Raw genomic sequence first — 17,149 nt, forward strand, 5'->3', positions numbered from 1 at the left:
GTCTAAGAATCCTAGGAACTAACTTCAAAAGATACAGGCTCTGACCTTCAGGCATCCCAGCTCTGGTAGATTGGCTGATTTTTAAACGTGGAGTCAGGAGGATGTGAAACCAGGGTGTTGCGCACTGGGCCATCACCTGCTTTATTGGAATGGACTGTGCTCATCTGCGTGTAGAGAACTTTTCAAGCCCCTCCCCTTGATGTCTTTGTTCTTCTTTCCCTCTCCCTCCTTATGAAACCTCTGCCTGCACTGAGATGGGAAATGGATGTTGAGACAAGAGTCGCCCATCTTCCCAAGAAGATGGGATTTGAGACATGAGGCCCCCATCTTCCAGGTGGTTGGCATCTGAATAAACCTCTTTCCTTTACATCAGCACCTGCCTCTCAAGTATTGGCTTTCGAAGCTTCAGGTGGCTGGACCTGCATTGGTTACATAAGTGTGACCCAAATATTACATGGAACATAAATACATATACTAAAAATCATTTATCCTGGTTTTACGTATTTTATACGGTAAAGGGCAGGCCCAGAATGCCTGGCCTGCTGTCTTTCAGGAGGACAGGAGTGACCGAGTACTCCAGGAGTCCATTGCCATACCAGAGAGGTCGCTGCTAATACATCACCTCTGCTTACGGGTCCTTGAAGTCCATGAAAAAAACATTAAAAAACCACAAAAATTCTATTAAAGGGCCACTTACCTTTTTAATTATGACATATCCAGCGTTGGTCTGGGGATCTGTGTCAACCCCCAGGCACCCCTCATCATCTCCTTGTGTAATTCGATACAGGATTTTAGAACTCCCAGTAAAAGGCTCATCCGCATCCGTGGCCTGGATGGTTAGGATGGTGGTACCAGTGGCTGTGTCTTCGGAAAGAGTTAGGTTTCCGTACTAAGAAGGAAACCAGGGAAGGAAACAGTGAGAACATGCATCGTCACAAAGAATTGCCAAAGGGCTGACTTGTCTGTTTAGCTTCAGAATAGACGCAAGTCATACTTTGCACCAATACTCACCAAGCACACTTTTCCTACTGATAAATATGTTGCCATTGACTTTGACATCAGTCATACTCACAGACTGATAACCATTATACCAAGAAACACAACATCTCAAAGAGCTGCTGATAGGACTCTAAAACAGATTCTCCCTCCAACATTCAACCTATTTCATAACTGAAATAGTGATAATATCAATAAATACTATATATTGAGTTATTCTAAGGTGACAGGTACTTTACATACATTATTTTAATTAGTGCATGATCAACAAAGGAGTAGCGGTTAAGAGCCTGAACTTTGGAGTCAAACAACCTTGGTATGAATCCTATGCTTGCCACTCATTACCAGGGTGACTTGAAGCAAATTACCAAACCTCTTTAAGTCTCAGTTTCATCTTCTGTCTAACGGAGATAATAATAACAGAACTACTTCATGTTTGATATGACGATTGTGAGATAATGCATGTAAAACCCCTAGTGCCTGGCACACAAGCCCTCCTAAGTAGCTCTATCATCATCTCCATTTGACAGAGGAGCAAAGGAATGCAGAGGTAAAACTCACCCAAGACCACACAGAATTGGGATTCACACCCATGTTAGTCTAACTCCAAAGCCCGGGCTCTCAGTCACTGGCCTAGACTGCCTCGCCGCCTCCACTGAAAATCCCTCCGATCATCTCTCTGGGCATCACCATTTTAAAGACAGAAATAGCCAGGGTCCAGGAGGAGGACACAGCAATGAAGCGGCCAACTCATCCTCCAGAGCCTGGTTTGCATTTCCAAGCTCTGAAACTCCCAAAGCTGGATTCTCACCTTCAATTTAAAACCACTATTTACAGGTAATACAAGAAACTCCCAATACAAGGAAGGGAACACAGAGGCTGAAGAGCACATGGTTCTATCTCCCGCTTGCTTTGCCTCATGGCCTGATACACACACAACGCATGTCCAGTCGCACCCCTCACTGCCCTGAACCCTCTCATGAACTAATTCCCCTTCTTTGTCACAGCCCTGTCCCTATTTTGATTTATGAACATCATCACAGGGCTCTGGGCTGCCTCATAACTGACTTCAAACAAACTAGTCAAATGGGCTTCTCTCTGCTCCAGAATAAAGAAACGGACACAGCCTTTTAAGGGGAGCAATGATAAAACCACCCCCGAGTTTGAAGTCCACTTTGACAATAAGTAAACAGTTTCCTTGATGTCCTCAACTGATCCTGTTTCTCCTGCTTTTTCTGCCCAATGTTCCTAATTCTTGCAAATGTCTAGAGCACATATTTCTTTGGCTTGAGCCAGAGATGAGGTTTTTTTCTTCTCCTTTTCTCTTACTCAAATATTGCAAATATTAAACTTTTTACTAGAAATGCTTGTTTGAGACCTAGCTTTAATCCATTTTTTGTGCTACTACACACAAAATACATGATGACAAACTGCGAGCAGCAATTAAACTCCTTTCAATTCAATAAAAACTGTGGTGGCAGCTTTGAAGTAGCCCTTGGGATAAGTGAGCCATTGGCAGAAGTTCATAGACAGACGTTCCCAGATACCATAACAGTGAATGTTGTTATTCCCTCAAGAATTTCACTCAAAAAGGTGTCTGAGTGTGTCACCAACATATTCACTAAGGCTACCTGTGAAGTCTGGCATTTCCCCTAACTACTGTCTGCCTGTGTCTTTATTCCAGAAGCCGGGATCAAGGAATGTGAACAAAGAAAAGAAAAAGACAACAGGTGACAACTACTCACATCTGATTTTTCAAAGATGGGGATCTCATCATTGATATCGATGACGTTGATTTGCACATGACAGAGGGTCTTGAAATCTGAAAATCAAAGTCATATCACAAACATTTCTCACGGAAAGATCACGCCTTAAAATCCTAAACCTGTGAGGAAAACACTGGCAAGTGAAGTGGCCGCCGTAGGGACAGCCGTAGCCACGGTTTTGGCGCTGACATGCAGTGCATGCAGAAACAGGACTCTGCTCCCCACCTGCACCCACAAGCTGGTCACCACCCGGAGGCTGCAGAGAGTCCTGGAAGAAGTTCCCTCGGGCTTTCCACTGCCCTCCACCTGCCCCGTCCAGGGTAAAGTTTGTTCCTGAGCAAGACTGTTCATTTCATGTGAAGCAGCCTCTTTTTACTACCTAGTGAAAGTTACGCAGCCTTCAAAGCCCAGAGCAAAACTACCCTTCCAGAAAGTTTTCCCGAGCACCCCAGCCGGCTCTTTCCTTCTCTGAATATCCCAGCACTTACTGTCCTACGTCTCCTCTGCTCCCCGTGGTGGGGAGGGTTATGGTGCCTGCTCCCTTTCCTCCAGGTAGGGGAGGAAGTGGTACAGTCAGTCCCCTTCAACAGGCCTGACTGACCCCCTTGCTGGAGATGAGAAAGGGGCAGAGGGGGCTCATGGAACCCTGGGGAGATGACGCTGGCCTTGAAGGATGGGTTTGCTAGTTCAAAGACCTAGTCAGACACAGCAGTCTCAGCCTGAGTCCAAGATGAGCATGGAAAGTGGGTAGGAATGGGGTGCCCCGGGAAATGCCGAGAATAAGAAACAACATGATAGGTTCTTTGTTGGGGTCAGCATCATTCTACTGTGATAACCATGACTTATTGTATCACATAAACATTAAGAGTCTGGAATCCCACTGTTCAAATTCTGCCTCTGCCACTTATCAGATGTGTGAGAGCTCGATTGTGTCACTCCAGGTTTTTGGGTCAGTTTAGGTGTAAAATTTGCATAACAAAAAAAACTGAGGTTCTTGACATAATGCAAATTGTTAGCACTCCCCAGGCACCAAGCACTATTTGAGTGCTTTACCTTCACTACTCATTTTATCTTCATACTAACTTCATGATGTAGGTACTGTTATCATTCTCATTTAACTCACAAATGAGGAAGCCAAGGGATAGAGAAGTTAGGTAACCCAACTAAGTGATGGAGCCAGAATTCAAAGTCAGATTTTAAATCCCTTTATCCTCTCCATGTGCTTCCCAGCCATCTCCCTGCTCTGTGTCTGGGAGGCCCACCCTATGGACTGCATCAGTGGGTGTCTGGCCCTTTGGGGAGCAGTTAGGCTCTGCCAATAGGAGCACCAGCAGGAAGTAGGAGGAAGGGCAGGGGTGAAAGGTCTGGTGGGGCCCCTGTTGCCACAGCCTTGTGCATAGTCCCAGGCACAGGGCTTGCCTCTTCCAGGAATGCTCCCCTCCCTCAACCCTTCACGACTGTAAGGTGCTTTGCACTGCCTGTTGGTTGCCCACAACCCTTAGAAATAATTCCTCCTTTAAACTCTTGTGGTTACTCCTTTTGAGGGGGTGCCTCTATTTCCTGCTGGGACCCTAAGGAATAAACTCAGGCAGTCGTACGTACTCCAGAGCTCCCACTCAGGGCCCTGGGCATGTAAGATCATTATAAGTGAGGTGTAAATAAATGAATGATGATTAGAGCGGGGGCTAGTCCCCAGAATATTTGTAGACAACGAGATGGCCAAAGATTGGGGGGCGGGTCCCAGGTCCTGCACACACTGGCTGCCTGCTTTGCACCAACCTCATTGGGACTAGCAGGGGTCTCCAGGGTAACAAGCACTCCCTGGTGTTATGTAAAACCATTACAGCCTCGTCTCTAATTTTCTCTGTTTAATTCTACCAACACACACATATATACGTATGTCTAAATATGTTTTCTTATCTGGCCCAAATTTTCTGCAGATGTACTCATGTACCTAGACAATACGTTATCTGATTTCCACTTCACCCCCTTATAGCCTTAAATTGCTTCAAGGCCCCTTGATTTGTACATGGGATTTCTTTTACCTCTTCCAGAAAGCCTATTCTTTCTCTCCCTCCACTGAATGACTCATTTCCTTCCCACACAACCTTGTACATGTTTCTTGCAATTTATTTATTCACATGTCCAGCTCCTCTGTCATGAGGACTCCTTCAGAACAGACAATGAGTCTTATTCACAGAGCTATCCAATCCCTTAAAGGTGCCTCAGATGAGGTAAATGCTCATTAACTATTTGCTTTAAGAATGGGTGGCTATTCGTGTGAGATTGTTAATTTATCCAGATTTATTATATTCATGATCACTTTTGCTGCATCTCTTAACATAATGCTATACAAATACTAGACACTCCCCCCAATATTTTCCAGATTACTTTCAAACATTCTATACTGGGGGCCTGTTAAACCCCAGTTTTCTTCAGTATATCAACATCTGTATAAAGGAAAAAACACGTGAAGCACAGAGTGAAATGGTGCCATTTCTTCCGCATACCTACATAGTCCGTGCCTGCTGGCACTCCTAGCATAACACTTACTGAGCTATTTGTTAATCCAAGATTCAGTGTTAACTCAAAGAACGACTCTTAACCTAGGAGTGTGTATGCCCTTGAAATAAGCCTATCTCTGAATATGTCTATTTTCTGTGTCTGTCCACTTTTGCTTGAGAATGAGCGCATTTTTTTCTGAGAATGCATAGATCTCATCAGATTCTCAAAGGTTCTTGTGACTCAACAAAAATAACCACTGGCTTTGACATTGTACAAGGAATAGGGAAGAATGTCTTCTGATATTGTTGAATGGCTGACCAGGTGCTAATAGGAGAAGGCAGAGCTCCCCAGAAGATGCATTTTTCCTCCACTTTCATATGGTAGAATCCTTTGAGTCCGAAAGGAAGAATTGGGAAATGCCATTTTTTTGTTTATGATTATGGTGGCCATGACAACACACCTTGCCAACAACAGGGACATTCAGTGATGACGGTCACACTGCTGCACTCTGAAACCCATCGCCACAGTTGCACTGAGGCCGTGCTTCCCTTGGCTGCCCCAGCCAGTGACTACAGGAGGCAGGCACGCTAAGGTAGGCCCATTCTCGAGTATCATGGACTCCTTCAGCATCCAATTTTGGACTCCTCAATGACCTTGCCAAACTTTTCTTGGACTGCTCAGTAGTCTGTGATACTCCCATCAGCCTGCCTTCCCTGTCTACTTCTCTCTGGGGTCAGGCTTGTATTATAGTCTAATGGCTCTCCCAGCTTTCTCTGTATCTCTCTCCATTTTTTTCTCATAGGCATTTCCCCTAATAAAATCCTTGTACTTTTAATCCCCTTTACCAATATAATAATGCTGCCCAAGCTGCCACTTTGGACCAGCTGCCTCTGTGGTGCATGTGTGGTTCACAGAGGAAGCATCCTTCTGTAATATGCCCAGGCATTAGGACAGCCTAACACATCATAAGGAAAACACGTACTTTCACCCTTGACAGTGACTGTGACACTGACCTTTATCAGACACCTCTACTGTCAGGTTGTAGTGAGAGGAGTCTTGCTTCTTCAAGGACTGCTTGGCTAACTGGAACACCCCTGTGTAGGTCTGGACCAGGAAGAGCCCATCTTTGGGATACTTAGGGATTTGATCGACAATTCTGTACTGTAAAACGCTGTTAACAGTGTTTGCTTCATCCATGTCGTGGGCAGTCAGAGTCCCAATATCGCTAACTGTGAAGAAGGAAAGAAAGAAATTTATCTACTGCAGGCTCTATTTAATGTATGTAAAATGGTGCCACTGGATACCCAGGTTCCTAGAAAGCTCTGAAATAACTTTGAACAGTTGACTAAAGTTTTTAGATTTATTTTGGTTCTTCTCACCCTCTCCATGGTATAGTGGGTTCAGTAGTATATTAGCTTGATATGGTCGCCCTTGCAAACTACCACAGACTGGGCAGCTTTAACAACAGCAATTTACTCTCTCACAGTTTCTGGAAGCCAGATGTCTGAGATCAATGTGTCAGCAAGGCTGGTTTCTTCTGAGACCTCTCTCCTTGGCTTGTACTTAGCTGTCGGACCCATGTGTCTTCACATGGCCATTCCTCTACATGTCTGTGTCCTGATTTTCTCTTCTTGGAAGAACATATCAGTGATGAAGTCAGAGTGTTGTGTTCTATAGAATGTCTATCCTACTCATGTAGGGTAAAAGAGGTACAAAACAACACCCCTGCAGTTTGGGAGGCTTATGGTCTAGCTTGGTAAAATACTAAATGTTATATATATACATGTATATATGTATAAGTGATACTAAAATATATTTATATTTTTTCTCCTCTTTGATGTCCTGTTTTAGCCAGAACCTGTGGGACTTACATCCCAAGACTTAGGAATACCAACATTAATTCATATTAGATTAAGATGCACACTAAAAGACATCATTTTAACTTTATTTCTTTAAAGACCCTACCTTGAAATAATAGTCAGCTTCTGAGTTACTGGACATTAGGATTTTACCATATGAATCTGGGGGAGAGGGTCACAATTCAGCCCATACCAAATAATGTCCCACAAAAATTCAGGCTCACTCAGAACACAGATGTGACCGTATTTGGAAAGAGGATCTTTGCAGATATAAATGGTTAAGGGTCTTGAGATAAAATTATCATGGATTTAGAGTGGGCCTTGAAACTAGAGATTAGTGTTTTTATAAGAAGACACAAAGATGCACACACACGGAGGAGGGGGCCGTGCGAAGGAGACAGTGACTGGAGTCATGCCGCCCCAGGCAGGCCAGGAAAGGCAAGAGCCACCCGAAGCCAGAAGAGGCACGGAAGAATGCTCCCCCGGCCGGCACTCTGATTTCAGACTTGGGCCTCCACAACTGTGAGAGAACAAGTTTCTGTGGTTTTAAGCTACTGACTTTGCGGTACTTTGTTACAACCACCCTTGGATGCTAATGTGCAAGGCAAATGGTGCAACTAAAGAAAGGCCCACTGCGGGTCACTTCTCGGCCACTTTTCGGAACAATTGCGGAGGCTGACTCCACCCCAGAGATAACAGGGGCAAAGGGCAGGCGTGCACCCTCTCTGCCTCCCACAGTTTATAGTCCTCTGTATTTATTCTTGCGAGTGTGTCAGCCCAGGGAGGTCCCAGCTCTGTATGAGGTCTGATAGGTTCTGGATCTTCTTGCTTTATGAAACGGGAATTAAGGGCTTCTCTGCATGCAGCCGCAACTCCACCACAGGACTCAAACTTGAAAATATCCCATTCATGGAGCTAGGCTTTACCCTCTCTCCTATATCGATTAGCATCTACTGACTTATATGGAAACTTGGAGGATTTTCATGTGGGGGAGAAACTTCCTGTGGCTGTCTATAATGGAGCTGGGCCCATGTGGACATGGTCATTGATGGGCCTACGAAGGGAGCACTATGAGCCATAGAGCAAATACATATTTGGTACAGTAGCAGCTGCTATTTCTGACTCTATCACAACCAAGTCACTTTTGTGACATGCATCTGCACTTGTCAAAAAAAAAAAAAAAGAATCTGTGTGCTGGGATGAAAGAGCGTCTCACTAAATTCTGCGACCCTTTGGTGTTGGAGCTGCCCTGCTTTGGACTTTTCGCCAAAACAAGAGCATAACACACAGGGCACTGTGCTTCTCCCATTGCACAGTAAATCCTTCCTGTCAGAGGAACTATGAGGCTGTTGACATAAGTGGCCAGGGAAATTCCAGTAGCAGGTGCTACTCAGTGTGAGTATAGTATGTTGTGGATAAGTCAGAAGTGAAAGGAGTGCCATGTCTCCAAGTGACAAAGGCCAGGAACAAGCAGGGACAAGGAATGGTGGTAGTGGCGTTGGTAGTCACAAAAGCTTCAATTTAAGGACACTACCCAGGTAGTAACTGAGCCAGCATACTGTACCTGTGCAAGTCTCAAGGAGCACTCAACCTCTATACTGTCCTAGATGGGACAGTTGTTTCCTAGACGGGAACAACTGATCACTGATCAGATTTACCTGTCCACTTGTTACAAGCCAGGGAGGAGAAATGGATTACAGAATTATAAGAAAGATGGTTACATAGCTTCAAATAGCTCTCCTTTCTTACCTATTCCCTCATTCTCCTGGACCTCAAATACAGTTGCTGTGGGTGGACACGTAGGTGGATTATCATTAATGTCTTTAACTTTCACAGAAATTTCCAGTGGTAATGCAAGTGGTTTCCCAAGCTCATCCTTTGCAACTGCATAGAAAACATACTACGACAGGAAGATCAGAGTTAAGACACGACTCCATTGCTGCCTTGAAAAGGCAGAGAAAATGACTGTTTTAATTTTACTTCATGTACCCCCTTATTTTTCAATTTACTTAGAACTGGGAAGTGAGAAAAAAATAAAATGGGTCAAATTTGTGGGGATATTATCATATATTTGAGAGCAATAGTGTACTGGGGTCAGAATCCTGTTTTGGGATTTCTGTTACTGTTTTTCAGTAAAATCTTTTTTGCTCTCAGCTCTCTATGAGCACAGGAGTTGGTCTTGTCCCCTGTGAAACTCCTCCCAGTTTTACTCACCGAATCCTTTTCTTCTCTGTCCAAGGGCTGAGTTACATAAATATCTCCTTCCTGGTCAATCGAAAATGGGAATCTTGGCCGCTTCTCCTTTTCAACTAAGGAGTAGTGTGCACCTGGCTCATTCCACCGCACCTGCAGGGCCAACGTGAGTCATAAGGAGAGAGACATCTGCACCCAGAGAACTGGAGAAGGAATCGACAATTTTCTGGTTCTCAGTTTGAAGCTTCTGACGACCTTGTTTATATGTCTGTGGTTTTTTATAACTATTGAATTACATTTTTTCACTTTTAACGTAAAGTAAGCCTTTCCCCCCTGTTTTACTAAGTTATGTTGCTCCAAAAAAAGCACGTATGAGATGTTTTTCTTCTCTAAAGCAATTTTTTGTGTGCGTGAACCCTCTAAAGAGTTTGTGTGGTCACTATTTTGGAAGTCTGACTGGGGAAGCTTCATATCTATAAAACATCAATATAAGTAACAAAGTCTACTTTGTAGCTGCCATTGTCTGAGGACTAAGCCATGATACATGATGAGCTTCGAAAACTCACCAATGAAGAGAAGAGCAAAGAAGACACTTTAAACTCTTCTCTGTACTAGTATTTCAGCAAGATGAATGATACACAAATAGAGCACATTCCTTCCCTAAATATTTAGTCTTAAAGACTTCAGGGATTAAGAATAATTGCCAACTCCTTGTGTTGTTCTGTAAACAACAGGGCAAAATAAATCAAGTCAATACTAAGTCCACTCTACTTTCTACAGACTAAGAGTTTGGTCTCTCTAATATTCTAATACTAACACTTATTGAGGGTTCACCACATGCCATACCCAATTCTAAACACTTTTATCCACTATCTCATTAAATGCTCAAAAGCCCTATGATGTAGATACTACCATAACCCCATTCTACTAATGAGGAAGCTAGGACACAAAAAATTTAAGTGACTTGCCCAAATCGCTTAAGGTCCTACTGCCATTTGAAATTGCCGCACTGAACTATTCTCTCAGACCAGCCTGGGAAGGGTGTCAAGGAAGCACCACTGCCCCACACTAGTTATTTAAGCACTACCCTCCATCCAAGCCAAAAACCATGTTCCTGGGTCGGAGTGAGTGCACCTTCTGCCCTAAAAACTCAGTCTGAGTTCTCCCTTCCCGAGCTGTCCTCCTCCGCCCCTCTTCCTGTGTTTCCAGACACCCAAACCATTTTCCCCAGGCCTGGGTATTGGAGGTGGCACCCCAGAATTTCTTTTCTTTGACCGGCCCAAGAGCAAGCAAGCATATTCTTTCTTTTTAGCATTTACAGATCCTTATGGGGATGACCTAAATAATAAACAGGAAGACTGCAGTAAAGGCCCCAGATCCCCACTTGTCATGGTAGTGAGTCCTGACACAACTTCTCAGCTGGCAAAGCAGAATAACTGTTGCTTTTATTCTTTTTTTCCCCTAATGGTGAAGTTCATTAATTCAACATTCAAAAGATAAAAATTATTTTAGGTTATACAATAGATACGGCATGGACTATTTCAGGGTCCCTTAATACCAATGGTGTTATTTACAAATTATCTTAGAGGAACCACAGACTGGGACTTAATCATAACATGAATACCCATTATCTGCTTTCACAGACAAGGCCTCTTAGCTAATCTCCACAACAATCCTTAGAGGTGTTATAATCTCCATTTTACTATTGAGGGGTTGGGGTACAGAATAGTTAAATGACTTATTCTATGATCAATTATTAAAGTAAAGGAGCAAGGACATGGTTTTGGTCACCTGCTTCCAAATCCAATGTTCTCTCACTAGCTTTCATGTCAAGGAATCTTCTGATCTTCTAGATCTGGGTGGAGCTTAAAGTGTATTTACAGGAGCTAAGGGAGGAGGTGAGAGCACCAGCCACAGAGGTGGGAAGGGGGAGCTTGTGAATGGAAAGCAGAGGCACGCAGGGGAGGGTGGTCTCCAAAGGTGAACATTATCTACTCAACTCTTACTCTTGGCCAGTTCTGTCTATGTCCCTCAGCCTATGATGAGATGAGTCTTCTGGAAAGGGATTCCTCCCACAAGAATAAGAATACGTGTATATGATGTGTACACCATATGCAACCCACTCTAGTGCAGCCATGTTCCATACTACTGACAGGGAACAGCAAACAGCAATTGTGTCTAAGGAATCTTGAATCTTGCACAAAGTTCTCTTTTTTTAAAGATACACACACACACACACACACACACACACACACAATTTGGTGAAGCCCAGAGTTTACCCATGATGGTAAACTCCAGAGACTTGGAGCCAGAGACTTTGTTGATTTAGTTTGCTTTATAATTGTGCTGTGTAAAGATGTATACAATAAACATATCTGTGAAGACCATGAGGGTGAGCTCCTACAAAGTGAGGCCATTTATCTAGTGGGCTTTGGGCATTCCTTAGGCACTACCTGAGTGATTTTGATGGGGTGAGGATCCGTCGAGTTTTCTACAATCTCAACAGGTTGTGGTCTTTTCCAAATATTCTCCTTCACCGTAATAATGACAGGTACACTGTCACTGAAGGAATTTCCAATCTGGTCTCCCATGTCCTTCGCTGAGACCACCAGATTATAGGAAGGATTCTTAATGGGATCCAATTCCTGAGATCCTATGGAAAGTGAGAAGAACAGAAAAGGAAATGTCTCTGAAGCTGACACAGATCTAGGTCCCTTTTTTGACTCAGTTGGTCCTATGAGGGCATCACCTGACTTACCTTCACGGGTAAGTGATATTCCCCCTGTTTTGTTGTTTATCTGAAAGTACATGACCTCATTGACCTTGGGAAGCTGCATGACAATCTGATAAGTAAGTTGGCCGTTGGGAGTGGCTGGATCATCCAGGTCTGTAGCATTGACATACATAAAAGGCTTTCCTATTTAACAAAACATACCCAGAAAAAAAAGACGTTAATTGAAACTCAAATCAACCATAGCCACTTTGGCCTTCTAAGAGCCAGAGGTAGAATGGGGAAGATGCCATAATTCGTATCAGTAGGGAAATAAATCTTTATTCTGCTTCCTTCCCCTAGGATGGGGTTTCTCAAAGTATGGACCAGGGACTTCTAGGGATCTCTGAGACTGATTTTAGGGTCAGTTGAGTCTAAACTCATACACATGTAAAAAAAATCCACTCAAAGCATTAGTTCAATGGATTTCGGTGTAAAGGAGTACCAAAATAAGGCGGGGCAAGGGGCATTGATGTGGTTCTGGATTCCATATTGTAACCAGCCTTTAAGAAACTACCACTTGCTGTAGTTTAGGTATAGTATCAAAGAATAACCATAGTTATCTGAAAATGTGATAACAATGTTCCTCCCTTTTCCAACTACATATCTGTGTGAGGCAAATTTTTCTTCATATGCTTCAACCGAAACAGCAACACAAGTACAGAAACAGACAGGAGAATCCAATGGTTTTCAATTACTTCAGACAGTAAAGAGATTTGCAAATATTAAAACAATGCCATTATTTTTTAAAGATTTTATTTATTTATCATTAGAGGGGAAGGAGAGAGGGAGAGAAATATCAATGTATGGTTGCCTCTCATGAGTCCCCTGCTGGGAACTGGCCTGCCACCCAGGTATGTGCCCCAAATGGGAATTGAACCGCAGTCATTTGGTTCGCAGGTCCGTGCTCAATCCACTGAGCTACACCAGCCAGGGCACAATGCCATTATTCCTAATAATTCTTTTTGTCCTTAAAATTATAGACTTTATTAAAATGCTTATTATTCTAAATTAATAAATATTTGAAGCCTCTCAGCTGTATTTTCTAATAGGATAAGTATTGGTAGATATAACCAATGGTACACTGGAGCCATTTTGCGAGAGCCAATTGTTGAACCTCCAGAAGTGTGGTGAGCCAATCATTAACACCATGGGTAACTTGAAATAGGCCACAGTGGGAATGTTTTTCACCAAAGCTAGAAAATGCTACTAGCAGGGCTTTTCCCCCAGAGAGGCAGCTATTACACATTCATCAGCACCCCTCTGGATGTAACCCACATAATACCACTGGACAGACCCAGAAGTTCTTTGGAGTCCTTAATACTTTTTTTAAATTTAGCCCCTGGCTGTATTTTATTTTTTACTTAATTTTTATTGTATTTTTCCCATTAAATTTATCCCCCTTACACCTCCTTCCCCACCCTGCAATCATCACATCATTGTCCATGTCTGTGAGTCCTTTTTCCTTTTTGCTCAATCCCTCCACCCCCTAACCCTTACCTCCACCCATAGCTGTCAACCTGCTCTTTATCTATGAGTCTGTCTCTATTTTGTCTGTTAGGGAAAGACGAGAGCCCTGAGACCAAAAGGTTTGAGAACAACTCCTCTAGAAGATTTCACTGATGAAGAGAGAAAGGGGAAGACATGGAAAATTCTTGGTTAGCAGAGCTTGTTAGAGAATCTTTGGTATGAAATTTCAGGAACAGTGACAGTGAAATTGCTCTACATAGTAAAGTAGAAGGAATACTTTTCCTGAGTTATTGAAAGTGGGCATTAAAGAATGAAAGATAAGATTCAGTAGTAGAGGGAAACTGACAGTGAGTTGATGGAAATGGCCAAGAGTCTTAAGTCTAATATTCATGTTTATTTTGTGCACTGTTATAATGTAATACTCCTTCAACTGCTCAAATCTTTAGCAAAGCCTGTGGCATATACCCATGCTTTGGTGAGACGCTTTTGTGGAAGTAAAGGGCAGGAATGTAGCAAATGCATAAGTCATAGCTAGGATTAGAAGTAAGAGAAGAACAAGATATGGGAGCCAGAAATCAATGGAATGCACCAGAAGGAAGAACAAAACATCCAACCAGAAAGGAATGAAGAAATGAGAATTCAAAAAAATGAGGAGAGGCTTAGGAACCTCCAGGACATCTTTAAACGTTCCAACATATGAATTATAGGGGTACCAGAAGAGGAAGAGGAACAGCCACAAGTGGAAAACTTATTTGAACAAATAATAAAGGAGAACTTCCCCAGTCTGGCAAAGGAAATAGACTTCCAGGAAATCCAGGAAGCTCAGAGAGTCCCAAAGAAGTTGGACCCAAGAAGGAACACACCAAGGCACATCAGAATTACATTAGTCAAGATTAAAATAAAGGANTTATCTAAGAAAAAGAAGATGAAAAATATGAACAGTGAAAGGACAGCAAACACACAGTTCTTAACAACCACGCCTAAAACAAAAGCAAACCAAGAGGACAGCTAGATCAGGAGTGGAACCATAGAAATGAAGAACACATGGAGGGTTAGCAACAGGGGAGAGGGAGGAGGAGAATGGGGGAGAAGGTACAGAAAATAGCATAGACAGTAGGTAGAAAATAGATAGGGGGAGGGCAAGAATAGTGGGGGAAATATAGAATCTAAAGAACTTGAGACACGTGGTTATAAAACTAAGGGGGGGGAGAAAGGTGGGGGAGGGAGGGTGCGGGTGGAGGGGAATGAAGGGGGGGAATAGAACAACTGTAATGGTATAATCAATAAAATATATTTTAAAAAAAAAGAAAGAAATGGGAGCCAATAGTGACCATGTAATGTGAGATTCCTGGGAGGATGTGGGAAAGTGAGCTCACCTTCCCAGAGTGTTTTACAATGTATAGAGCTCTAAAGCTCACCCTAGACTAGTGGAGATCATCAGGGGTGATGTCCCCCAACCCCACCCTAGGAACACTTGGCAATGTCTGAAGACATCTTTGTTGTTGCAACTTAGGAGTAGGTGTTGCTACTGGCGTCTGGTGAGTAGCAACAGACGTCTAGTGGCGTCTGGCGTCTGCTAAACCTCCTACAATGCATGTAACAGTACCTGACCCAAATAAATAGATAGATAAATAAATAAATAAATATCAAGCCCAACATCTCAATGAAGACAAGGTTGAGAAGCCATGCTCTAGAGCAATAGGAATAATACAACAACTCCCAGAGTATTTAAACACTGTGAAATTTAAATAACATAGGGTGCTTAATGAATGATAGCTGCAGCTGTTAGGAACACAAATCAGCCCCTTCTGCCTCATACCCTTCTGTCTTTCTATAAATGCTTCCAGGCTCCTGCCTGTTACCTGGGCGAGAATTCTGTCTTACTGAGCCTTCATATTTTGACTGGAGAAACGTGGGTGGATTGTCATTGATATCCTTCACTTCTATTGTGATGGGAACTGGGCCCTCCACTGGAACTCCATTAGCATCCACGGCTGAGACCTGATGCAGAAAGGGAAAAGAAACTGCCTAGGTGAATTTGGACTTCATACCGCACAACAACAGTCATTTGTGGGAAATCAGAGTTCGAAGAACCACTACCTGGTAAGTTAGGGGAGAAACATACCCATAAAAGCCCAAATTGGGAGCTGCTAGAATAGGGGCTCTCTTCATTAAACCTGAACTATCATGACTGTTTTTCCAGTGATGGGGTATGATGGATACTGGACACAATTCTTTTCTTAAAGCTAGAGTCAGTGAAACAAGAACACTTCGAACTTGAGACTACAGAAGTTTCATGTCGTCTTACAGAAGCATTTTAATGGTTGACCTGCAGGTCCAACAGAAGTTACCAGACAGAAAGCTTTTGGCTTGCTCTTTTTTCTCCACAATTATCTGTCTATCATGCCTGCATATTCAAATAAAAAACATGAAAACTGACGATTGGTTACTTCTGCTTCTTGCAAGGGCCAAAGAAGTTCCATCCCAGCACTGCTGCTGCCTCCTGTGTGGATCCAGAGCCCACAGGCAGACACAGGCAGATACCAAAGAAGTGTTGCCTTGGTTTTGATCCAGGTGCCTGAACATGCCATACTTAAATAAGTAATGCTATTTGAGGGCCTTGACAATGTAATCTGGGTTGCTGTGATCAAAAAGCCTAAGGAAGAGGAGACGTTTGTCATACCCCTATGTACTTGATTAAAAATGGACAAATTAGGTTTGCAAAGCATGCCTTTAATGTCAGGAGGGACCTAATAGGCTTTTGTGCACAGGGTGAAAGTGCCAGTGATGCTTCCAGGACAAAGGATGATCAGAAAGGTTGGTAGGTGACTTTTTCTGGTCTCAACTCACCTGAAGCTTGTGCACAGCTCTCGTTTCCCTGTCCAGAGCTTTGGTATGATACAGAAGTCCATCTGGTTGTATCTGAAATATTCCGTCTGTCTCCCCAGTTAGTTTGAAAGTCAAAGCAGGAGTTTGGGCCTTAAACTACGGAAAAGCAAAAGTTAGACGAGGTTGTAAGAAAAAACAATGTTGTACAATCTGTAGAAAGTCACCAATTTCATTTTCATTTGCACAATCACTAATTAAGAAGTTATGAGCTTTTAAAGTGATACAGTCTAAAAGTTTGCTTGAACATTAACTAACGCTCAAAATACTTTTCCTTCAAGGAACAATATATGACATACTTTAATATATTGACAAAAGTTAATGGTTTAAATCATAACAAGCTAGATGAGATTTTTCTGGGAATATATGAAGGCTATAACATTACTTACTAACTTCTAAGAAATATTTAAAGGGTAGCTTTATGGCTATGAAAAAAGATGTCATTTATTACTTCTAAACATTGTGACAATGATTAAGAAATATTTTAAGCCCTGGCTGGTGTAGCTCAGTGGATTGAGCATGGGCCTGTATAGCAAAAGGTTGCCGGTTCGATTCCCAGTCAGGGGACATGCCTGGGTTGCAGGCTGAGTCCCCCAGTGGGGGACACATGAGAGGCAACCACACACTGATGTTTCTCTCCCACTCTTTCTCCTTCCCTTCCCCTCTCTCTAAAAATAAATAAACAAAAATATTTTTTAAAAAGA

The 17,149-nt window shown here is 42.8% G+C and overlaps 1 protein-coding gene across 1 annotated transcript in view; it reads right to left on the reverse strand.

Annotated features, from left to right (window-relative positions):
- CDH17 (cadherin 17) overlaps window positions 1–17,149 on the reverse strand; it is an 86,298-nt gene that overhangs the window by 22,018 nt on the left and 47,131 nt on the right. The window contains exons 4-12 of the mRNA XM_037058738.1: window positions 16,410–16,544; window positions 15,422–15,560; window positions 12,078–12,236; window positions 11,773–11,972; window positions 9,341–9,472; window positions 8,876–9,026; window positions 6,281–6,496; window positions 2,742–2,818; window positions 698–889 (exon numbers count right to left, since the gene is read on the reverse strand). Coding sequence (XP_036914633.1) covers window positions 698–889; window positions 2,742–2,818; window positions 6,281–6,496; window positions 8,876–9,026; window positions 9,341–9,472; window positions 11,773–11,972; window positions 12,078–12,236; window positions 15,422–15,560; window positions 16,410–16,544 — 1,401 coding nt within the window. The remainder of the gene's footprint in view (window positions 1–697; window positions 890–2,741; window positions 2,819–6,280; window positions 6,497–8,875; window positions 9,027–9,340; window positions 9,473–11,772; window positions 11,973–12,077; window positions 12,237–15,421; window positions 15,561–16,409; window positions 16,545–17,149) is intronic.

The sequence above is a fragment of the Sturnira hondurensis genome, unplaced genomic scaffold (genome assembly GCF_014824575.4).
Source record: "Sturnira hondurensis isolate 20B ecotype Veracruz unplaced genomic scaffold, ASM1482457v3 Scaffold0010128, whole genome shotgun sequence".
NCBI classification, from domain to species: Eukaryota; Metazoa; Chordata; class Mammalia; order Chiroptera; family Phyllostomidae; genus Sturnira; species Sturnira hondurensis.